The 24,580-nt window shown below is 35.5% G+C and overlaps 4 protein-coding genes across 4 annotated transcripts; all 4 read left to right on the top strand.

The window, feature by feature from the left end:
- Window positions 1-90: 90 nt before the first annotated feature.
- On the top strand, window positions 91-2,078 carry GCG54_00013145 (uncharacterized protein; the record flags this gene model as incomplete). The annotated part of the gene is made up of 3 exons (XM_045413005.1): window positions 91-503; window positions 570-1,617; window positions 1,680-2,078. The coding sequence occupies 3 exons, from the start codon at window positions 91-93 to the stop codon at window positions 2,076-2,078; spliced, it is 1,860 nt and encodes a 619-aa protein (XP_045257566.1).
- Window positions 2,079-3,008: 930 nt separating this feature from the next.
- GCG54_00013144 (uncharacterized protein) lies at window positions 3,009-6,707 on the top strand (the record flags this gene model as incomplete). Its single annotated transcript, XM_045413004.1, has 7 exons — window positions 3,009-3,686; window positions 3,740-4,104; window positions 4,180-4,322; window positions 4,384-5,834; window positions 5,892-6,394; window positions 6,428-6,645; window positions 6,691-6,707. 7 exons carry the CDS (start codon window positions 3,009-3,011, stop codon window positions 6,705-6,707), a joined length of 3,375 nt encoding a protein of 1,124 aa, XP_045257565.1.
- Window positions 6,708-8,855: 2,148 nt separating this feature from the next.
- GCG54_00013143 (Mutanase) lies at window positions 8,856-10,434 on the top strand (the record flags this gene model as incomplete). Its single annotated transcript, XM_045413003.1, has 2 exons — window positions 8,856-9,002; window positions 9,055-10,434. The coding sequence occupies 2 exons, from the start codon at window positions 8,856-8,858 to the stop codon at window positions 10,432-10,434; spliced, it is 1,527 nt and encodes a 508-aa protein (XP_045257564.1).
- A 973-nt stretch (window positions 10,435-11,407) lies between these two features.
- Window positions 11,408-21,821, top strand: GCG54_00013142 (uncharacterized protein; the record flags this gene model as incomplete). The annotated part of the gene is made up of 3 exons (XM_045413002.1): window positions 11,408-11,477; window positions 11,521-12,020; window positions 21,819-21,821. The coding sequence occupies 3 exons, from the start codon at window positions 11,408-11,410 to the stop codon at window positions 21,819-21,821; spliced, it is 573 nt and encodes a 190-aa protein (XP_045257563.1).
- Window positions 21,822-24,580: the final 2,759 nt, after the last annotated feature.

The raw sequence follows: 24,580 nt of genomic DNA, 5'->3' as shown, positions 1-24,580 counted from the left end.
ATAACTACAACACAGGGGATCATTGAAGCATCGAAAAAGTCTGGATCTCATTGAATTCTTCGTCAACTTAGCTCATTATCGTTCTCTTCAATGGACCCTGTGAATCCCCTACCGGCGGAATTTCAAGCATCTTACGACGAAAGAGACAGATACCCGCAAAATCTCCTTCAAAGAAGTATTAGCACCTACCCAATTGCACTATCGAGATACCTAGAGAGACTGGATAAGGCCTCAGACGATCTCTGTGAAAGAGACGTTGAGAAGGTGGACGTATGCTTCCGAGACCTCAAGACTAATGATGGGGCTGGAGAAGGTTTGACATGGCCATCTCCCGAGTGCTTGTCGGATGGGGCGTATAAACTGACAAAATTGGCAGACGTGTCGAAGCGAAATATTCACTCCCCAACCACTCTTACACAATGGCTAGGAGTCCGGCAAATCGGACGTGGGTCGTCGAATCAGCTACTGGGCGTGGCTAAGAAAGACCCAAAGTGCCGATTTATGTGCGTAACAAACCTGCATTTAACCTTCATGTTTCTTTCTTATTGGCAGGATTAATAATCTGATAGCTACATCTATGGCCGCAATTCGCGCGCGCGTCTCAATATCACTCGGTCAATGTTGACGGAAATTCTCACCTTTCATCAGGTAATGCCGGATATCCTGGAGTTCTTGCTTGTTTATGGACTCCAGAGTGAACCTCGCGATCTCAGTTTCAGCAGTTTCCGAGAGCAACGTTGTCTGAAGCAGTCCTACGGGAGATCTTGCATCAGTAGCCTCGGTCGCTCTGGAAGACAGTACCAAATATGCTACAACCTGAAAGGAGTGACGGCCAAATCCAAAGATCCCGAGAATCCAGACTTTTCTATTCGCCCAGCTGCCTTTTACCATAAGTTCGACGTCGTAGGCGGAAATGCCCTTTGGATTGTTGTCAAGGGAGGGCTAGATGTACAAGAACGATTCAAAGAGTTGACAGGGAATAACGCTCGGCCAGAAGACAAGTCGTTCGGTGATGCAATAGAATGCTTCCGATCAAGCCTCTCAGCTCATTTGATGTTCTGTCGTTGGTCCACAGAAGACTGGAGAGCATACATCAAGTGGCTTGAACAGGTTGTTGATACTGAGGTTAGTCATATCTCTGAAGCATACGACTCAAAGGCTCGCAAGCTCATGGACACGTCTCAGACCAAGATGGCTCTGCTGGCGCCAACAACAGGTGGATATCACTACACGATCTACACAGCTGCAGACATCCAACGTTTTCTGATATGGCAGGAGAAGATCAGCGAGTCTATCACGGTGCTTGAGTCGAACATCGAGGTCATGAAGTCTCTCATGCGGTTTTATACAAAATTGGATGAGAATCAAGACTTCGACCTACGCTCATTTTGCACAGATGATATTGACGAGTTCTGCACACAGCTATACAACATGGTCAATGATTTCACCCTACAAATTAGTCGAGCGAAAGCACTAGTGAAGTTAACTGGAGACCGGGGCGAGCTGATCAAACAACACCGGCTAGAGCGGCTGAATCACAACATGGAGAAAGAAGCAATCTTGGTGAGAATTGTCACTATCGTGACCTTAATTTACCTGCCAGCAACATTTGTGTCGGTAAGCTGAAGGAAAACCTAACCATGCGTGCAACGCTGTTGCCTTACTGACGTCAATCGCAGACCTTTTTCAGTACGGACATCATCAAGTATCAAGATTCAGATTCGCCCAAGGGCACTTTCTCGCCGATTGCAATGGAACGATGGCTGCAAGTGACTCTTCCGCTCACCTCTCTGACGCTCTTGGTCGCATACTACGGAAACAAATGGGCGGATAGCAAATCTCGAGGGAGGATGCTTCCCACTGCCCGCGTCGTTTCGTCCAGGGACCAGGAGGAGAGCAGCAGCACCGGGGAGTTCGGGCATACCGGGGCCGGAATCGGTCCCACAACACCATTCATGAGTACGCCGGCACGCCCCACATGGGTCAATCGAGCATGGCGACCTAAGAGCTGGAGGCCACGTTCAATCCCGCTAGTACCGATCAAAAGCACTTCCTTTAGTCCGTCTCAAATCGTGTGAAGGAAATTCAGTTGCGAAAGGGCCGTCTTTGGAGCCACTCGTGTAAAGATCAAGACGCTGGTATGGCATGCACCGGAAACAGTGGATGCCCATGAGGGGGGCGAGATTACAAAGATTGGGGATCTAAGATATTAGACATCTCACACTGAACGTACTGCCATTCGCTTCAGGCTTATTTTTGTAAATGTACAATTTGGACATGCTGTGTCACCTTACATGAAGTATTGCGCCTGGGTGCGTTTGTGACAAAAATACTATCCGGCATTGGCGCATCCAATGGTCACAAGAATGAGACGCGATTGAAGTGGAGGCGTAGGCAAATAAGTGAGGCTGCAGGCCGGCATCCCAAACGATACATTCTGAGCTGATCAGCCTCCGTGTTGTTAGGCACGTTGTCAAGCACGATGGTGACGGTCGCGGCGCTGCATGTCAGCAATTTTGTCTCACAGCATTTATCGAACGGCTGCATAGGCACGCATGCGGTTGACCAATCGTTCATTTTCCATGGAGACAGTAGCCGCAAGGCAATTCTGGGATCAAACATGGTGGTGGCCTGAAGCAGGCAGAAGGTCTCTGCCTTGTACGCCTGATTGTGTAGCGGTGAAGCGCAAACCAGTCACGGGTGGTTCGCGTGCACTTTGAGACCACTAACAACACAGAGAACCGGTCATGACCATGGTGAAGCGCGACCAGCTCAGCCCCCTCCCCAACATTCCCATTTCCGCCTCAGCCTCAATATCGTCTGAGTAGAGCGCTGCACTGCCGGCCAATTCATCTGTCCTAGTTATGTCTGTCCTTCCACTTCGTCTCACCTCTTTATTATCGAGAAGTCATCGAACGCTTGTCAGGTTGTCAATGTTGGGCATTTCGACTAGTTTCACCTAGCTTTACAAGCCGTTTTCTCAACGCTCCCTGAGAAGTTTAGTAAGCATGGATGGCACACCGCTGCCAAACGACATCCACACAGAGTTTCTCTATTATCTTCAGAGTGATGGTATTCGCAGAACGAACTTCGAGGGGAAAGAATTCTACTTTCCAAGGCAAATTTCCCGATGGCTCCTTCAGAAAGGGAGCAACGCAACATCGAGTAGAGCTGCGCGGTTGTTTTCCGCGATTTACGACAATCGAGAAAGTTCTACTGGGAAATTCTTTCCTACTCTGAAAGACAAAGATGTTGAACGCGACCCCATCTTATTCGCAATCTTGGTGCAATTGGAGTGTGGCCATATGCTTCATATATTCCGCAACTCAATAGCGGACAGCCACCTCGGTTTCCACAACTTGTCTCATCTATACACCGACATCGAGCAGGCTTTGAAGGAGGACAAAGTCACACTCCCGAAACGATACAAAAGCGCAGGCTACGCAGGTGTCACCAGAGACTTTGAACGCCAACGTTGGGCCTTCCACCCAGCACTCAATGTCCTGGACATGGTCGAGGTAGGCATCGAAGGGAAAAGCATCTTGCCATTCTTTGGCTGCGAGATCATAAACGAGGGAGGAACTGCCGAAGTACATCACCACAAGATTCATGTTGACCTGGTGGAGTCCGACAACTTGCGGCAGATCTTGGAGCCCAGGAAGCAAGATCACAAAACAGGCATAGAAGTGAGTCTGGGTCCCAAGCTTACGATCCGAGTTTCAGCCTGACATACTTGAAGTACTATGAATTTGCTGTCAAGACATATCTCAAAGGTTTTGATGACATTTACAAGTTGGAGAGTGACGCGTTCAAGGGGTTCAACGGCACCAAAGACCCGAGGTCTCTCGGTGTGGTCACCTATCTGGGAGAATACACTCGCCATGATCGAGGAGACGACGGCGTATCTGCACAAGGTGTCACACGCCACATAATGCTGGAGTTCGGAGAGCAAGACCTCGATGAGTACTTGGCAGCTACGTTACCCCCTGTTCTTAATGAGGAGATTATTGCCTTTTGGGGGAGTCTGTTTGAAATCGCGAAAACTCTGGGACGAATCCACCAGCTAGAGCGTGTACGTGGAGACAAGGTCCAGAAATACGTAGGGTATGTAAACCTCCCAGAGGCACCTCCCAAAATCATCATGTTTCATAGCTTGTAGTTGACATTTCAGCTTCGCAGATGGCATGGAGACATAAAGCCAGATAACATTCTGCGCGTGCGAGGCGAATTCAAGCTCGCCGACTTCGGTTTCACGCGATTCGAAAAGAGTGTTATTGGGAAGCCTCAAACAACACATATGTTGGGGGGCACCAGAACGTATGGTACAGGTCACCCTGATACGTTTGATAACTTTGATAGGCAGGAGCTAATTGAGCGTTCTAGGGGCACCTGAGCGAGACAAGCCAGCCGGAGAGGCGAAGAGGCTTCATTCAACAACAATTGACACATGGTCTTTAGGGTGTGTCTTCTCTGCGGTAGCGACTTGGGTGGTCCTCGGCTCCCAAGGGTATGAAAATTATGGTGAGATGCGAGCGATGGCCCACAAAAGACTTCGCCAGCGCCACAGTCAAGACTCTAGTGTGAACGTTTCCAACTGCAGCGACGCATTCCACGATGGCATCCAAGTCCTGCCTGCCGTTATCAACTGGCACGAATATCTTCGGAGTTCTTCGCGAAAAGCAGACACCATCACCTGTCGCGTGCTTGACCTTGTCGAAAGCGGGATGCTGGACAAGGACCCCGACAAGCGGTTGGAATCAGCCGCCCTGTGTCAGAGGTTGGATCGAGTCATAATCGATGCTAAGACCGAATATCAAAACGAGCTAAACGTCGGTGCTCTCAGACGTCAATCACCTGAAACGCTCAGCGCTCTTCTTGAGCTTGATAAACGAGCACCGAAGTCCGCAGAGCCACGATCCCGGTCTACAGCGAATGACCATGGCAGCAGAAAGGAAGACACGGCCTCAGGGCCGGCCAACGGTTCACGGCTTGGAGTTGCGAGAAGCAGTCGCGTGAAGAAGTCAGAGCGCATTGACAAGATTCTTCGCGGCAAGATCGCAAATCGAGAAGAGGTCATTGGATCCGGCTACAATACTGAAACCATTCACGAGCTCTCTGGAAATGATGAGACTACATGGCATAGAGTCAACAAAACGGAACCTCGGCCTCTTGCGCCCAGTTTGACACCCATAACCTCATCCGAGGTCCCCCGAATCGCAGCTTCATCGAACGCCGTACCGATCAGCCAGGGATCAGCATCACCAATACCAACCATCATACATCCCGAAGCGGAAGGTGCAGAAAATTTTGATCTGGTGACATCGGGGCTATTGGGCTCAGATCAAAGTCATTATCAGAGGAGGAGTACTGTCAATCCTATGACAACTGAGAAATGGACACAGATCAACGCCTTGTATGAAGAGCCATCACCTGTGCCTCCGCCCCTCAAAACACGCAGCTCCCGAGCGCAACGTGGCGCTCTAGAGGTAGAAGGGTCCTTCCCGTTCCAAACAGTCGAGCTCGATGCTGCGTCTTCCGCCATTCGGCCCATTATTCCAAGTGAATCAGCATCAGGAACGTCCTTCGGAATCCCAGACCTTGTCAGTCCGATAACTCCGGTATCACCAATACAAGGACCACTTCACTCCAACACCCATTCTCCTGGCCCAGTGCCACGCAGACACACGTTTCGAAGCCGACAAGAAATCCCAATCGTTCAGGAATATGACCGTCTACTTGGGTTATGGAACAAAGCTAGAGGTTCATGGTTTACTTTGCAACGAGAAGTTCCTCAAGAAACCTTTCTTGCAAATTTTATTGAAGATAGGGACGTTGTAAGCCAGCCTTTTGGGCCACAAATGCTCATCATCTACTAACCAGCGACCACATAGATATTCGTGGTAGACAATGCTGCGAGCATGAGTTTCCACTGGAATAATGTCACCACGACGCTTCTGGCATTAGCGATGAAAATCGGTACCCTGGATAAGGATGGACTAGACTTGATGTTCACCGCCGGCGAAAGGCACAATGTTCTTGGCGCCACAGAATGGAGCATACCCGAAAAGTTTCGCAAGTCCTTGCAAGCGGCTGAGCAGAGCATGCATCCTCGTAACAAGACTAACATGGCCACGACCTTGTTGAAAATCTTCGACAAGTACGACAATCACCGCAAGAAGCAAACACTCATAATTCTCACGGACGGGTTATGGGAGGGATCTGACACACTAAACGACGTTGAGACCACCATCTCCGAATTTATCAAGAACCTCAAGAAGGACTTGAAAAAGTCGCAGCTTCGATGGTTTACAATTCAATTCGTGTCTTTTGGGTACGATGATAGGGCGCTGCAACGTTTGCAGTCACTTGACGATGAACTTGGAAAGTCGGCAGGGTAAGCTCAACTACTCTCATCTCCTATCGTTAGACTTTTGGCTAACATCATCTCGTTGTACAGGGAAGATGTTATTGATTGGAAGCCCTGGGATTCAAATGATGCCGACTCACTCATCGTCGGCAGCATTGACCCACAACTGGATTCTCAAGACCCTTCATGCTCGTCTCCAGACCCAGTGCCCCGGGCACTATCATTCCCACAGAGCCCAACGCCCACACTGAGTCATAAGTCCAAGACGAAGAAGCTAGGTAAGATGTTCGGGTTGCGATAGGCGCAGTAACACTCTGCCCCAGTTTCGGATACACTTTAAAAGCCGAGGTAGTTCATTCCTGGGAAAACAAAAGGAGCCAAGTGCAATGTATTTAATCAAATGTTCAGTAGGGCATCGACTCCGCCTTGGAGATCGAGTAGCCTGTCCTGTATATTGATGTATTGCAGCACTAATTGAAATCACGCACACGACATGGTACTGTTCCACCTATGGGATGAAAAGGAGAAGCGGAGGTAGATTGATATCTACCTTCCTCGTATTGCTCCTCCTGCTACCAGGCTTTGAATTACGGAGTTATTCTACAGTATGTTCAATCTGTGAACCATCACAGCCAATAGGATATTGCTCCAGAATGGGTAAAGCCGACGACGACCTTACCGCCTTGAGGGGTGCCAGAACATTCCTTAGTGATGCCGAGGGAAGCAGAATGACTTCTTTATTGGCTGAACTTGAATGCGCAGATCTTGTCCCTGAGGTGGCTTGACGAAGCAGCTGACTGCATATGTGATTCCCAGACCGCCACTGCCGCGTTTACATACGTCTTGGCAGTGAATGAAATCAATCATTCTTGATGTGACGTTAATAGGACCGAACAACGAGATCTAGGTTCAGTTTCCTGACTTGGACCCGGGACAGTGATTATTGCTTGTGAAGATCGGCCTTCGTCACTTCAAGATCATATGAGAGATCCAGGTGAGCGCAATGAGGTGCACGACTCAAGGCTACTTCACTGCTGAATGGCTGGAATCTGCAAAATTTGTAGGATGGTGGGTGGCAGTAGTGATTGGGTCCCAGCATTAGACTTGACGACCAACCAGGAGAAATGGATGCAAAAACGGGTGATTTCCCCAAACCAGATGCACCCTCCACAACCATCCCATGACACAACCTCATTTGCTAAAGGGCGGTTTAGACTTGTACGATGAGTGGCGGGTTAGCCCTGCTGCTTATTACAATTCAGTTGCGATGCGATGAATCAGCAATGGCCGTATGCGTACGGACGAATGTCTCGTTTTCGTGGGCCGACATCCCTTGGTTTTCTCCTCGTCATGTCATAAACAAATACATAGTGGAGCTGGGCTGCATCCGGCTGGCCAAGACTAATATTGGTTCAGGGTTACTACGTTGGTCTTACACTCGGTGAGCTCGTTGACGTCGGTTTAAAGGGACCCCGACTTTCGCCGACGCTGTCATCTCATCTACGTGGCACTAGACGTCGGAATGATGCGACATGCACATGGCCCGTTTTTCTTCTACTAAGCTTCTGCTTCAGATGTCTGATTGGAGGCTGCGTCGGAACAGAGAATGAGATTGACGTGCTATTGGGCCTACTCCGCACTGTCGGGTCTCGACACCATGTGGCAGGAGATGAGACAGCCGTCATGTGGTACTCGCTAATATGCGGCACGGGTCTGGCCACAGCATACCGAGCTCTGCATATGCACCCCAGATATATGACCTGCCCAACTCCCGAAGGGAGAAAACATATGGGCCGGCGGTAGGGTTGTATTCGGAGACTGGTTGACCCCACGGCCCGAATGTCATGCATGTTAGAAGGTCCATTCAGCATCTCGAGACAACAAAGGCACTGGCATGAGGGCCTCAACGAGACCGTGTGACAAACAGGGGTTTATTTGATTTGTTGTGTGGGCCGTGATGTTGCACACGGATGACAAACACGTTGGCGCTGTTCGCAACCGTCAAAGTGCCTCATCCGAGTTTCATCCTTTCAACCGGTGGACTTTTGTTCATGGCTTCAACTCTCTTAAGGCTGCATGCGATATGTATTGCCTGCAAGCAACGTAGCATATAGAACTTCCTATTGGTATAGTGATTCTGCGAAGCATGATCAGACAAAGACGAATGAAGCAAGATCCTGCTGTCTCATGAACACTTTGTTGCGAAAATGGAGGACCAAGGCCAGCGGCATGATTCAACCGGGCCTACAACGGCTTGTCATCGGACCTTTACATGTCGGCAGTCCTGTTTGTTGCAGATCTTGCCGAAGGCGGTTCGAAGGCAGGTTTCTATCATGACTGTTTGCATTGTATAAAGAAGGAGTTGAAGGAATAGCGAAAGAAAGGTTTGTAGGTCCTCAGACTCTGATATCAAAGCTGTCTTGGAAGCCATTTTGTACATACCACTGTCTTCTCTCTCATTCTCATTTGAGTGCACACATCAGCCAAGATGATGTTCCTCAGAGGTATCCTGAAAGCCGTATTGGCAGCAACAGCCGTTGCTCCGGTGATCGGCCTTGCTGTCCCACCCTCCTCGGATGATGTCCTCATTCAGCGCCAATCTGGTGGCGATAAGCTGGTTTTCTGTCACTTCATGGTAATTCTCTCAAGTCTCAGTTGTCTTCAGTGGTACTAACCGCCGTCCACAGATTGGTATCGTCGGTGCTCGAAGCTCTCCCAGCGAGTATGATGCCGACATGCAGCACGCCAAGGCAGCTGGTATTGACGCCTTTGCTCTCAACATTGGCACAGACTCTTACAGCGAAGCTCAACTGGACCTCGCCTACCAATCAGCTGCCAACAATGGCATGAAGGTCTTCATCTCCTTCGACTTCAACTGGTACGGAACCAGTGAGGCGACACGCGTTGGTCAAATGATTGCCAAGTACGCGTCCCGGCCGGCACAACTTATCGTTGATGGCAAGGTCTTCGCTTCATCCTTTGCCGGAGACGGTATGGATGTCGCAGCCATGCGCAGCGCTGCTGGTGTCAGTGTCTTCTGGGCACCCAACTACCACCCAGAGTACGGCACGGACTTCAGCGCTATCGATGGCGCCTTGAACTGGCTTGGGTGGCCCAACAATGGCAGAAACAAGGCACCCGATGGCTACGGAAATGTCAGCGTCCAGCAGGGAGATCAAGCTTACATCGCTGCACTTAAGGGAAAGCCTTACATTGCGCCAGTATCCCCTTGGTTCTTCACCCACTTCGGTCCAGAGGTCCCCTACTCAAAAAACTGGGTCTTCCCATCCGACACCCTCTGGTATGACCGCTGGCAGGAAATCCTAACCCTTGAGCCTCGCTTTCTTGAGATCGTCACCTGGAACGACTACGGCGAGAGCCACTACGTAGGTCGTCTTGACAGTCCCCACGGGGATGATGGCAACTCGAAATGGGTTTACGGATTTCCCCACAACGGCTGGCTCGACATGGCAAAGCCATTCATCAATGCATTCCACAACGGTGGAAGTGACGTCAAGCCGTACATATCAGAAGACCAGATTGTCTACTGGTTCCGACCTACCCTCAGAAGCCTCAACTGCGATGCCACAGATACCACCATGGCGGACGCTAACAACGTCTCTGGCAACTACTTCAAGGGTCGTCCGTATGGCTGGGAGACTATGCAGGATAAGGTCTTCGTTGTCACCCTTCTGAAGGAGGCAGGCTCTGTGTCCATCAATGTCGGAGGCACCAGCGTAACAGTACAAGCACCCGCTGGCGCAGCCAAGTTCTCCGTTGACATGAAGCCCGGCACTATCTCATTCAGCCTCGCTCGTGGTGGATCTACGGTGCTCTCTGGAACAGCTGGCATGCAGATTCTCGACCACTGCCCCTGCGGCATCTACAACTTCAACCCCTATGTTGGAACCATTCCGGCTGGTCAGCCTGATGAGCTTCTGCCGGCGGCATACTCGTCTATCTACGCTGGCTTGAAGGTCAGCACTTGTGGTCCCACGGGCATGAAGCGCACTGCTGCACCCATTGCCGATATGGCTGTTCCTGCCATGGCAACCCCCACGGCCTAACTGATAACCATGGAGCTCGAGTTTGGGAAGCTGACGGCTTGAGATTTATGTCCGAAGAATCGGGGGTTCCAAGATTCATGTATGTATTCATCGACTATTATGGAACATCGTCCAGCTGGTAAAGTTATACTCACGGCTAGGTACTTATGCGTTGAAAGACTCGCCGAGCCGGCTTGGACATGAGAAGGACAGCTACCCTGTAAATCAGAGAACATTCACCATATAGACGAACACAAATTGAGTTCAGGTCACGTCTGGCCGTCAATGGTAGATGAACCTTGCATGTGTCTGCGTTTGCATTCTTGACCGAGATCTTAGTGCCGTTGTGGCGTCCCAAGCGATCTGGCTAGGGTCTGTGCCATGATAAGGTGATCGAAATGTCCGAGACTTGGCTCTTTCTGGGCAAGGGCGTCGACAACTAAAGCGGAATTGATGCTCAGCTTCAGCCAGAACGATTCAGCCGCAGATTAGCGCTCCCTTGGTACTTCAGTATTAGTATGCATAGAAACGAAGGCGGTTTTTCAATTTCAAGCAGGCTCACAATTCAGATATCGGGTGTACTTCAGATGATGGCTGGCTCCCTGTATCCTGTCACAACAGAGACAGAGCTTGTCACTCAGGCTTCTCGTCCAGGATCCACAACCAACGCCCCTCTCTGGTACCTGATCTACAACTCTCTTCTCATAGCTCTAAGCATTTTAGCAATTGCTTTCTGGGGCTTCAGTGCCCATGCCCCTCTCCTGTACTCTTTCAATTTTGGCCAATGGTTATTGGCGAACCCAAAGAAGAGCACTATTATTTGAACTGCGTGTGGGACCATTGACGCGGCGATCCTCATTTTCCTTCTCAATAGTGTTCTGTTTCTGATGGCTAGGCAGAAGGCCCGCGTGGGATCAACTTTGTCTACTATTGAAGGCAGGGTTTCTTCCTGCACTCGGCTGACGTATGGCTTGCTAACCATGCTGCTTCTAAGATGGAACAAGTGCGCGAATCAGAAACCTCTTTTGGACATCAAACGTCTTTGGTTATCTGGCTTCACCACGGTGAACTGAGTCATTGCGCTGCTTCTTACTACCGCCTTTACAGCCCTTCTAACCCCAACCAGAGTTCTTGTCAGTGATTCTCTTGTGGGAGATGAACTCGACTTTACCGCACCTGAGTTTTGGAAATGGTACAACTCTTTTGACTCCAAAGGTATACCAAAAAGGAAGGTCTACGGCTGCACCAGGTATACGTACAACTCGTCGACCGGCTCAATTCGTTTTCCAACATGCCCCATCGCGGATGATCCGATTGCTGTCATCTCTGCTGGAGTTTCCGCTGCGCAGGAGTCTTTCGGGGTTCACAATGCCTCTGTCCGAGTCGTGGAAAGTTTGTTCAAGGGGTCAACAGGCGGTGTGCTCCCGCTTGGATTTGGGGGCATCTCAGCCTTCAGCAATGTCAAATTCAAGTCCTGGGACTCATCCATGGCAAACCGGTCCCAACAATTCAACTACTCCCTCATACAGCAGGGTCTCTCGGCCGACGTGACCTGCCAGGAGACTCCAAACACCCCCATCCAGACCCAACTTCTGAAGTCGATGGAGGTAACGAACTCCAATGCTGGCGGGACAATGGAGTTACGACGCTTCATTGTCAATCAAGGCAACTGCGGATCTAATCACACCTTCGTAGTTCCAGGGATCGGTGTTATAGCTCCTGGTTTCTGTCAGCCAGATACAACGGTAAAGAAATATGTTTTGTACTAGAATGGGGTTTAGTAGGCCCACTGGATTTTTCAGCGTTTTTAGCATTTAGAGGTCAGATTACTAGTCTCCTTTAAGAGGTAAGAAGTTAGCTTAGATATTATTATTAATCCTTATAGATTAGAGGTAGAATTTACTTATTTTTTAGTAGATTTTTAAATTTTTAATTTTATTCTTTTTATTTTAGACCTATAAAATAAATAAGAAGTTTTTTTTTTTTTTTTTTAAGATTATAAACTTTAAAACTATAGAGTTATATANTTTTTTTTTTTTTTTTTAAGATTATAAACTTTAAAACTATAGAGTTATATAGCTATAGTAGCTTTATATACTTTTAAGTATATATATACTACTATATTATATAATTTTTAGCTATTAAGCTTATAACTATTTTAATAGTACTTAGAGGTAGATTTTTTTTTCTTTTAGATATTTATAGGAGGTATTAGAGAAAAGCTTACTCTTATATTAAATAAATAGATTAATATAATATATATAATAACTATAACTATTATTACTAACTATATAATACTAAGAAATATAATATATTAATAGGAGTTAAGTAGTTATTTATAGACTTAATTTATAATAAGTAGAGAAGTATAATAGCTAAGTATAACTTTAGTAATAAGAATATAAGGATATAAAAAGACTTTAAAAAAGACCTTAAAAGTATTATAGCTTATATAATAGGGAGTATTAGATTTTTATTTATTTTTACTCTTATTACTCTTTAATATTATAAGCTATTAAAATTAAATTAGATCTACTTAATAAGCTTTTTAAACTAATAAGAATATAAAGCNCTTTATAATATTTAGATAAAATAGTTTTTAAGAATTAATAAGTTTATTATAAAAAAATAGAATAAATCTACTATAAAACTATTAGTAGTTTATATAACTCTTAATAGATTAATTAATAGAGGTTTAAAAAAAGGAATATAAAGTTAATTATAAAGATCTAAGATAATATAGCTAATTAGGTTTAAAACTAATAAAAATAGAAGTATAATACCTACTTATTTAGTTATACTTTTTTCTCTTATCTCCTTTTTTTTTATTATATTTTTAGAAAAAGTAATAATAATACTTAAAATTAAAAAAACTAATACCTTTAATTATTTAAAAATAANAATTAAAAAAACTAATACCTTTAATTATTTAAAAATAATAACTTATATATTTACTATTTTAATTATTAATAACTATTATAATTAAAATATAGTTTAAAATAACTAAGGAAATATTATATAAAGATATCTTAACTCCTTATAACCTTATTACTAAAAGTAAGTTTATTAATATATTTAATATTTAAACTAGAGTATTTAAGAATATTTAGGATTAAGCTAAAGTAACTTTAGTTTCTAAAGATAGCTTATTTAATAGCTTTTTTAGTTTATAAACTTAAACTACTAATATTAACTTTACTAAAATTAACTATACTACTAATAGTATTTACCTCTATATTAGAGTTAATAGAGGTAAAGAATAAGCTTTTAGTATTAATCCCTATTATACTTTAAATAATAATACCTATAGAGTTTAGTAATAACCTATAGTTTCTATTAGTAATACTTATTTTATTTCTATAGATTAGTTAATAGGAATTATTAAGTAACTAATAGAGTTATACTTTTAATATCTTATATTAATTATAATAAATCCCTTTCTAAATAAGAATACTCTTATATTTATAGGTAATAATATTATAGATTTTATTAAAATTTATAATTTTTAGTTTTATAATACTTATTAGATTAATAAGGATAAGTTAATAAAAGTCTACCTCTATAGTTTTAAGGACTTAAGGTAAGGTATTAAATTACTAGTTAAGGACCTTAATAATTAGGAAGTTACTAAAGCTACTTTTATTAACTAATATAATATTATAGATAAAAGCTTTTATTAAGACCTTAATAAAGAACTTTAAGTAATTAAGGATAAGCTCCCCCTTTTTAAGATAGATATTATTAATATTATAGCTCTCTTTAATTATATTAAGGGTTTATACTATAAAGTTATTATAAAGGAACTCTTAAAATATTAAGATTAAGATTTTATTTACTTTATTTATAGGTATCTACTAAAGGGAGCTATTAAGGTTATTATAAAAGCTCTTTTTTATAATATTATAAACCTACTCTAGAAGTTTTAGCTAAGTATTAAGTATATAATTATTAAATAGGTAACTAGAGAGACCTCTTATATATATATTAATAGAAAGAAAGCTATAAAAGTAACTACTCCTCTTTTAATTATTAGTTTTATTAAACTTATTAACTAGTTTATATAAATTACTTATATTTAGTAGTAATATAGTAATTTAAAAGTAGTAGACTTTAATAAAGTTACTATTTTTTAAGAGTAGATATACTAAATATTTCTTAATAGTAAAGATATTAAGGAATAGATAAAGGTACTTATAGCTAGTATTTAGAAACTAAGTATAAATATTAGTTAGTAGTTTAAATTAGTATAGAATAGTTATATTATAGATATAAACTAAGTATTTATAGTATAAAGGAGTTATAAATAGTAAAGAGAGGCTAGTTAATTTATAAACTTAATTATTATAAACTAAATATAATATAATATATTTAAAATTAAAAGTTACTACTTTTATAGAATAAATAGATATTATATAACTAAATATAATATTATAAATAAATTAAGGAATACTAAAGTAGTATATTACCTAAGAGGATAATATATTAGCTTTTATATTAATTATAATATTATTTAGGATAGTATTATTAATAAAGAATAGAAGAACTTAATATCTAACTTAGTAACTATTTAGACTTATATCTTCTAAAGTAAGGTATACTTCTAACTAGAGGTAATAATAAAGTACTTCTATAATAAGTACTACTTAGAGTAAGTATTTAGTTTAAAATTATCTATTTATTATTAGGAGGTTATAGTTATAGTAAATAAAGCTTAGAGAGAATAAGAAGAAGTTAAATAATAAGTATTAATAACTACTATTAATTATATTAATATTAGGTATATATATAGCTATATAATTAATATTAACTATATAAGAGATAAGAAACTAGTAGAAGTTAATATTATTACTAAAATAAAGAATAATAACTTCTAATATATTTTATATAATAACTCTTTAGTAAAAAAGGTTTACTTTATAAATTAGATTTTAATTTAATAAGGTATTATATTTATAGGAAGTACTTAAGTTAAAAAAGTAATTAAAGATAAAATAATTATATAGGTTTTTTTATAACTTTAGCTATAAGGACCTACTTATTATAAAGAAACTAAGGAGCTATACTAAATAACTTTTTTCTTAGACTTAAAAGAAACTTACTCTTAAACTATAGCTTTTTATAGTAAAAAGTAGATAAGTAATATTACTCTACTAAAATAGTTTCTCTTAGATAACTAGCTAGAATATAGATAGTTTAAGTTTTAGTATATAATAGTATATATAAAGTAATATTAAGACTAAATATATAATAATAATATAGTTACTATTAATTTAACTTTAGCTAATACTTATATATAAGTTAAAAGCTAAGAAGTAAGTATTAAAGAACTTATAAGGAAATAAGATAAAGAATATAAAGCTAATTTTGTAAGGGTCTAGCTACCTAAACTAGAAGGGCTTAGGGATAGTTCGGCTAGACTAAGCTAAAAGGATAGAGAACTTTATAGAGATAAGGTATAGAACCCTCTATAGCGAGGACTTAGTAAGTACTTACTAAAGAGTTAGAAAAGAAGATCTTAGAAGAAGTAAGTAAAAGTAGTATAGTAATACTATACCTACCTTTTAAGTACTTCTTCTATTAGTTTAACCTAACTATAGCCTATAGCTCCTAAATACCTTTATAATTCTTTTGCTTCTACCCTATTTTAAGAAGGTTAGTAATAATAATAGTACTATATACCTAAGTAATACTTATTAATTAAACTAAAGAACTTATACTTAGTATTTATTAAGTATTAAGTAAAATAGCTTATATAAGCCTATATAAGGAAGATAACCTTAGTGAATAATTAAAAGATAATATAAGTTAATAAGAGGAGGTAAGAAGCTATACTTTAAGTAAAGCTAAGGGCTTTAAAGAGGATAAGCTACCTATACTAAATATTTATTAAAAGGATAATAAGTATATATAAGAGAATAGGGAATATAAGACCCCTCCCTATAGATTAAATAGGCTATAAGGCTAAATATCTATAGCTACTACTTATAGACTAGCTTAAACTAGAGGGCTAGATAAAGCTACTAGCTAAGTACTAATATAGTAGATTATAACTATAATAGCTAACTAGTATAAACTAATTACTATTATATTAAATAACTAAATACCTACTAAATAGTTACTAAAGGTTTATAAGAAACCTCTAAACTATAATATAGCTTACCTTACTAATAAATCTATTAATATAAAAAGGGAAGATTAGCTTATTATAATAGAGGAGGCTTATAAGTACTACCTTAGCTACTCTAATAACTAATATATCTAATAAGCCTTAAGTATAATAAAGTATACCTTATAAATAAAATAGTAGACTTATTAGTAAATACTTATAGATATATTAGGGAAGTAGGTTAACCTTATATAAGAAGACTTTAGAGTTTTTATAAGAAAGTAGTATATAGTACCTAAATTCTAAGAATAGAACTACTATAATACCTTAAGGTAATACTATTAGAAGGAGGATAAGAAACCTATTATATATTAAGCTTATTAGGAGTTTATTAACTAAGTTTTTAGTAAACTAAATATAAGTAATATAAAGGCTTATATATTCTTTTAGGGTTTTACTAAAACCTTAAAAGATAAGCTTTTTAAATAAGATATTAATTATACTAATATATATACTATAGCCTTATATATATAGAGACTATAAGAGATTTTAGAAGGGAGATATATAAGAAGGCCTACTAGCTATTCTAAGTTATATAAGTAACTATACTTAAGCTCTTTAGACTACTTTTATAAGAGTAGCTTATAACCCCCTTAATTAATAAACCTAAAGGAGTACTATCTAGAGACCCTATCTTAGAATAACTACTTAATAAACCTCTATATAAGGCTTAGCTTTAATAGTAAGCCCCCTAATCTTTAGGGAACTTAATACTATAATTATAAGAAATATAGATATATATCTCCTAATTATATTAAACTATATATATAACCTATAAGTAATAACTAGAACCTAAATTTAAGATAGGGTAGGATTAATATTATTATAGTTTCTTATATAAATAATACTAAAGACTTAGGAAATAAGTAAGTATAAAAGTAACCTTAAGGGGTATTATACTAGAAATTACTTTAGTTCCTATAAAGTAGACTATTAAAAGTTAAGTAATTATACTCTAAGTATATAATAAGGTTAAACTATTAATTAATATAGATACTTATACTATAGTAAACCTTATATAAGAAAATCTTATTAAGAAACTTTTACTAAAGGAGGCTATTAGCGTTATAGCCTTAAAGCTAGTAAACTTTTAAAGAAAACTAATACCTACTAATAAAGTTTATTAGCTTACCCTCTTCTTAATTAATAGCTAAAGCTATCTATAGAAGATTTAGAGAGTATTTATAGCTAGTTTATATCTTAAAGGAGTAGGAGATATCCTTCTATCTAATAATTTAATAAATAGAGAAAGTATCTATATAAATACTTATACTTATACCTAGTTATATAATTATATCTTACTTACTAAACTAGAGGTAATAGTATAAAAAATTATAGAAAATAGCTAGAAAGTTTATATAATATACTTAATAGAAGTTTTAGCTTTAGATAAAAAAGATATTAATACTTTAGGTAAAGGCTTATTAGATAAGGGGTATAAGAAGAATATCCTTAAAGAACTTAAACCTTTTACTAACGTTTTTAATAAAGAAAACGTAAAAAAGGTCTCTAAATTAAAGGGAGTAATATATTATATTAAACTAAAACTTAGTAAAGAACTTCTATATAGGTTAATATACTCTATATTAGTAGAATAGCTATAAACCCTCACTAAATATATTTAAGAAATAGAAGTAGCTAGATATATTTATTACTTAACTAGCTCTATTAGAGTATTAGTCTTATTTATACTTAAAAAAGATAGTAGCTTATAGTTATATATAGATTATAGAGGACTAAATAAAATTATAATAAAGAACTAATATTTTCTACTACTAATTAATAAGCTTTTAGATAAGCTTATTAGTATAAAGTTTATTTCTAAGATTAATTTAAATAAAATATATTATAGAATTATAATTAATAAAGTAGATAGATAGAAGATTATATTTAAGACCTAATATAAGTACTTTAAGTATATAGTAATACTATTTAGACTTATAAATACTCTAATAACCTTCTAAGTATATATTTACTAAATACTTACTAACTTTCTAAATACTTACTATATTATATACTTAGATAATATCCTAATCTATTTAAATACTAAGGAGTAATATACTAAAGACCTCTATATAATCCTATATTACCTAAGGGCTACTAAGCTATTTATAAAACTAAAGAAGTATAACTTCTATTAGATAGAAGTAGATTTCCTTAAGTTCTATATTACCTAAAATAGTATTAAAATAGACCTAAATAGAGTTTAAGTAGTTACTAAATAACTAGTACTAAAATCCTTTAGGGATATCTAAGTTTTCTTTAGTTTTTATAACTTTTACTATAAATTTATTACTAAATACTCCTATATTATAGTTTCTATAAATAGCGCGCTAAAAGGAAGTTAAAATAGTATAAAATTAGAAGCTTTTATTTAGATAGGGGAGATATAGACTATATTTAAGATATTTTAGAGAGTATTTACTAAAGCTCTAATATTAAGATATTATAACTTAGTGCTAGAAACTAAGGTTAAGACTAATATATTTATTTAAGTAGTATTTAATATACTTTTATAGAAATATAGTACTATTTAGTACTTAGTAGCCTTCTAGTTAAAGAAGCTTTTAGATATAGAAAGATACTAAGCTATAGGGTAATAAGAGCTCCTTATTATTATAGAAAACTTAGATTATTAAGCGTAATACCTCTAAAAGCTCCTTAAGAAATTCTTAGTACTTATAAACTATATAGTACTAAAGGGGGTGCTTATTATATCTATACGTAATATTTATAAAAGGTTTATATAATAGGTTTACTACTTATTAGCGTTTAATTTTAAAATCTAGTATAGATTAGGAGTTATTAATCTAGTAGATAGACTATTATAACGCCCTAACTATATAGTAGAAGACTTTAAGGTAAATAATATACTCTTTACCTTTAGGAAGAAGCTAAGACTTATTAGCTAGCTATTAGTAATAACTTACTAATATATTACTAAGCTTAAAGGAACTATAGCTATTATGAAAACTTATATTTAAGCTATTTAGTGAAGTATATAAAAACCTTATTAGAAAGCTAGCTCTAAGGTTAAGGGATCCTTACTTTTAGGTTAGTACTACCTTATAAAAGGTACTAATAAGTTATTATATTAAAGTATATATATTAGTGTTATTACTTACTTAAAATTATATATAGATACTATACTAACTGCTCTATAAGAAGATAGTAATATACTAGAGGACTTAGGGGGAGCTAGGATTATTATACTAGAGTAGTATATCTTATATACTATAATAAGGGAGCTTATTTAGAATAAAATAGTATATATATTATAACTAAGTATAAATCTTAAATAGATAGTTAGAGGACTATAAGCTAAAAACTACTTCTATAGAGAACTTATAGCTAAGGTTTACTAAGATATTAGGGAATACTAAAGGTACTAACTTAATAAGAATAATATCTTTTAGTTTAGAAGAAGACTTATTATCCTAAAAGAAGGATCTTTTTACTATAAAATCTTAAAAAACTACTATAATATATTTAGATTAGGGTATATAGGGGTAAATAAGATAGTAGAGCTAATCTTATAAAAATTCTATTAGTTATACTTAATAGAGGATATATAGTAATATATCGCTAAGTATTTATATTATTAGGGAGTATATATACTATAATATAAGCTATATAGACTACTATAAATACTAAAATTACTAGTATACCTATTTTAATAGATTTCTTTAGACTTCTTAACTAGCTTATTAGAGAATTACTAAGATAATAGAATTATATATAATATAATCCTAGTAGTTATATATTAAATAACTAAAGTAGTATAATTTCTAGTGATAACTAAGTAACTAAATACTATAGATTTAGTGAGGATTTTATACTAAGAGATTAAATATTAGTATAGTACGCCTAAAGCTATTATTAGTAATTAAGATAAGTTAATTACTAGTTAGTTCTAATAAGATTAGACTAAGGCTTAAGATATAGAAGGGTATATCTTTATTATATAGTATCTATAGATAGATAGCTAGATTAAGAGAATATACTAAACCCTAACTATATACCTCTTAAAGTTTAGTAAAAGCTTATATAACTAATAGGTAATATAGCTAGTTAAAGCTAAATTCTTATATAATAATAGTAGATATATTATTATTAGTATATTACTATTTAAAGCTTTTATAGGTTACTACTTTTAAATAATTAATTACTACTTACTAAGTATTAAAATTAGAACTTAAGAGGTTAATAAAAAGCTTAAGAAGTTAATAGAGGTTTACTAAAGGATAGCTAAGAATTAGTAATATATAATAGAAGTATAAGCTAAAAATATAAATACTAAAAAGAAGGTATAATTATATAAAGTTAGAGATATTATAAGGTTTTTAATAAAGAACTTCTATTTTATAAAAGGTTAGTAAAAACTTACTTTATAATTTATTCCTATATTAATTATAGAGGTTATAAGCTTTAATACCTATAAAGTGTAGTTCTTAGAAAAATATAATAGGGCGTATAATATCTTCTTAGTTACTTTACTAAAACTATAGTATAGCTAAAAGCTTACTAAAGGATAGCTTCTAAACTTAGAAGAGAACTTTAAAGAATAAGAAGTTAAAGATATTATATTATAAAGGGATATATTAATAAGCCCCTTATATTTAGTTAAGTAGAAAGGCTAGCTAGTAGAATATAATACTTAGGAACTTAAAGAATACTTAGTAAATACTTTATAAATCTTTATAGGATTTAAGAAGTAATAATATAAGTTATACTATAAATAGGATAATAAGTAGTATAGAGAAATAAGGAAAAGTTAATTANTACTATAAGTAGGATAATAAGTAGTATAGAGAAATAAGGAAAAGTTAATTAATTATAGAAAGACTCTAAAGAAAACTACTCTTAAAAGTAATATATAAACTTAAAGGTATCTAACTAAGAACTCTAAAGAAAAGCTATTATATACTTACTAAAGATCTACTAAAAACTACTAAGAATTATTCTCTAAGTTACTTAAATCTTTATTAATACTATTACTATTAGGATTAATATCTATATTATTCTCACTATTATTACTCTTACTTTCTAATAACTTATCCTCCTCCCTAAAGCTAATAAGATTTTTATAAATACTTATAGAGGAGGTACTAATATCCTTATAAGTATTAAGTTAGGGAGTAAGGCTAGAGCTAATATATTTAAGGATTATAATTAAGGTATACTTATAAGAATTATAAAGTATCTAAGAAGCTTAAACCTTAGAGGGATCTTAAGTAAGTAGATTAGATATATAAGGGTTATTACTTAAGAGATACTTCTCTAAGATATTATTAAACTTATTAAGGAACTAAGCTTAGTTAAAGATATAGCTCTTATCTTAGAGGTATTAAGGTAGGGTATTCTTAAGCTAAAGATAAGTCTACTTAATAAGGTTTTTATCCTTTTTTTAATAAGTATTCTATAAAGAAACTATTAGCTATTAAAGAAAAACTTAATTTAAAGGATTATATACTTTAAGCTAGATCTTAAGATATACTTAGGTATAGTTAGTAGTAGTCTCCTTAGCGTTTATCTATAGTAATTAATTATTATACTACTTAGAGTTAAGCTAAAACTTAATAAGGTTTATTAACTACTTATAGAGTAATAAGAGAAGTACTTAACTATTTATAATTATAGTATATATATAGTAGATCTTATACTAATAATACTTATTAGCTTTAATTTAGGTAGTATAGCACTTCACTTAGTTCTAAAAGATTTAAATACTATTAACTAGGTAATTAAAGATCTAGTTATACTAATAGTTAGTCTAATACTTTAGTAAAAGGTTACTAAATACTTATTTTGTAATACTTAACACTATATAAACGATATATTTAGTAGGTAGTATTACTTATATTAGCGTAAGTATATATTACTCTAGTAGTCTAATAGAGCTATAGAGCGTAAGAGATATAGAGCTTACTACTACCTAATTAGTTATATTAGTAGGTACTATTATTCTTTACTAAGTTATTAGGCTTATATAACGCTAGAATATAGGTAATTAGAGTCTTAGTACTTATAATAATTAGATATAAAAGTAGTATTAAAAGGGGAAGGCTCTATAAAGGCTTAATAAAGCTTTATAAAATATAAAAGTTATTATAATATAATATAATAAAGAAGAAGAAAAAAAAACTAACCTTAAGTAGGAAAAAGGGTATTACTTTATAGATAGATATAAAGTATTATTAAATAGTTAGGGAGGTAGCTATAACTTTAAATAAAAAGAATAGTAGTTATTTATTATAGTAAGTACTACTAAAAGTAAGAAGGTAAATATAGTGAATTAATAATAGTAGTTACTATTTAACGTTTTAAATAGCTTTATAATATACTTATTTTAGAAAAGGGATAAATAGGATAAAAAAATAAAGTTATTATAAAGCTATTATTTAGAGAAAGCTTACTAAGTAAAAAATAAAACGTCTATAAATAAAGAATATAAAACCTACTAAAAATAATTTCTTTTTTTAAGGAATAAGAGAGACCCCTAATAAAATCTTATTTAGTAGATAATAATAGTACTAAAGGATAAGGAAGCTTTAGTAAATATATAGTAGATAACTACTATATAGATAATAGAGATAACTTATAATAATAATAGTAACTATAAAAAAGCCTACTATAGATAATAGAGGTTCTTACTTATTACTAGTCCTATTCTATAATAGGGACTACTATAATTAGAAAGGGGATAATTATAAAAGTTTAGCTATTTAGACTAGAAGGGCTTAGGGATAGTTTAGCTAGACTAAGCTAAAAGGATAGAGAACTCTATAGAGATAGGGTATAAAACCCTCTATAGCGAGGACTTAGTAAGTACTTACTAAAGAGTTAGAAAAGAAGATCTTAGAAGAAGTAAATAAAAGTAGCGCAGTAATATTATACCTACCCTTTAGGTGCTTCTTCTATTAGTTTAACCTAACTATAGCCTATAGCTCCTAAATACCTTTATAAATTTATAGTAACCTAAAAATAGTAATCTTAGATTTATAAAAAGTAGTACTAATATACTAATAGAAAAGCTATAACTTATTAGAAAAAGCTATTATATTAATATAAATATAGTAGATATCTTAATACTATAAAGCTTTAAACTAATTAATATTAAGGTTTTAGCTATAGAAAACTTCTAATAACTTTAATTTAGAGTTATACCTTACTCTAATAAAAGGTATATAGTTACTATATATAACTTTATTATATTTTACTTCTAAGTAGCTATTTAAATTAGATATTACTTAGCTAAGGAATAATTAGGAATTATTAATATTAGCTTTATAGTAAATATTATATCTAAAGATTATATTAACCTTAATAGACTTTAAAATAGAGTTATATTAACTTTAGTTATAATTAGAGACTTTATAGATATTATATTAAAACTATAGTTTATAAGTATTATTATAGAGGATATATATATTAGTAACTATTATATACTTAATATAAGTTTCTTTATTACTTTATCTAATAAGACCTTAAAAAGCTTAATTTTTAGTAGCCTTTTTATCTATTATATTAAGATAGAGCTTAGTTATATAGATAGATAGATTAATAGTAATTTTTACTATTATACTACTTAGTATTTATTAAAATATACCTTTAGTTTCTTTACTAATTAGTTTATAGCCCTCTTTTTCTATATTATCCCTAACTTAGATATATTTAATAAGATTTAGAACTTCTATTATATTTTAAAAAAGGAGGGAAACTAAAAGCTATTACTACTATACTTAATATAATAATTAGTTTATTAGAATTAAGAATAGATAGAACTTTAAATCTTATTATAGAGGAGGATTATAAGATTAATAGCTAAGAAGATATTTAGATATTTAATATTAAGTAGTTATCTTTAGATATAGTAATATAAACTAAACTTAAAAATAGAGATAAGATTAAAGGTACTTTTAATTATAAGAATAAACTCTTTTAGTAGATTCTTAAGATATTAATCTAATAAGCTATTACCTCTAAAGTTATTTTTATAAT

Source organism: Colletotrichum gloeosporioides (genome assembly GCF_011800055.1).
Source record: "Colletotrichum gloeosporioides strain Lc1 chromosome Unknown consensus_95, whole genome shotgun sequence".
Lineage (NCBI taxonomy): Eukaryota > Fungi > Ascomycota > Sordariomycetes > Glomerellales > Glomerellaceae > Colletotrichum > Colletotrichum gloeosporioides.
This window is presented reverse-complemented; position numbering and strand designations above follow the sequence as displayed.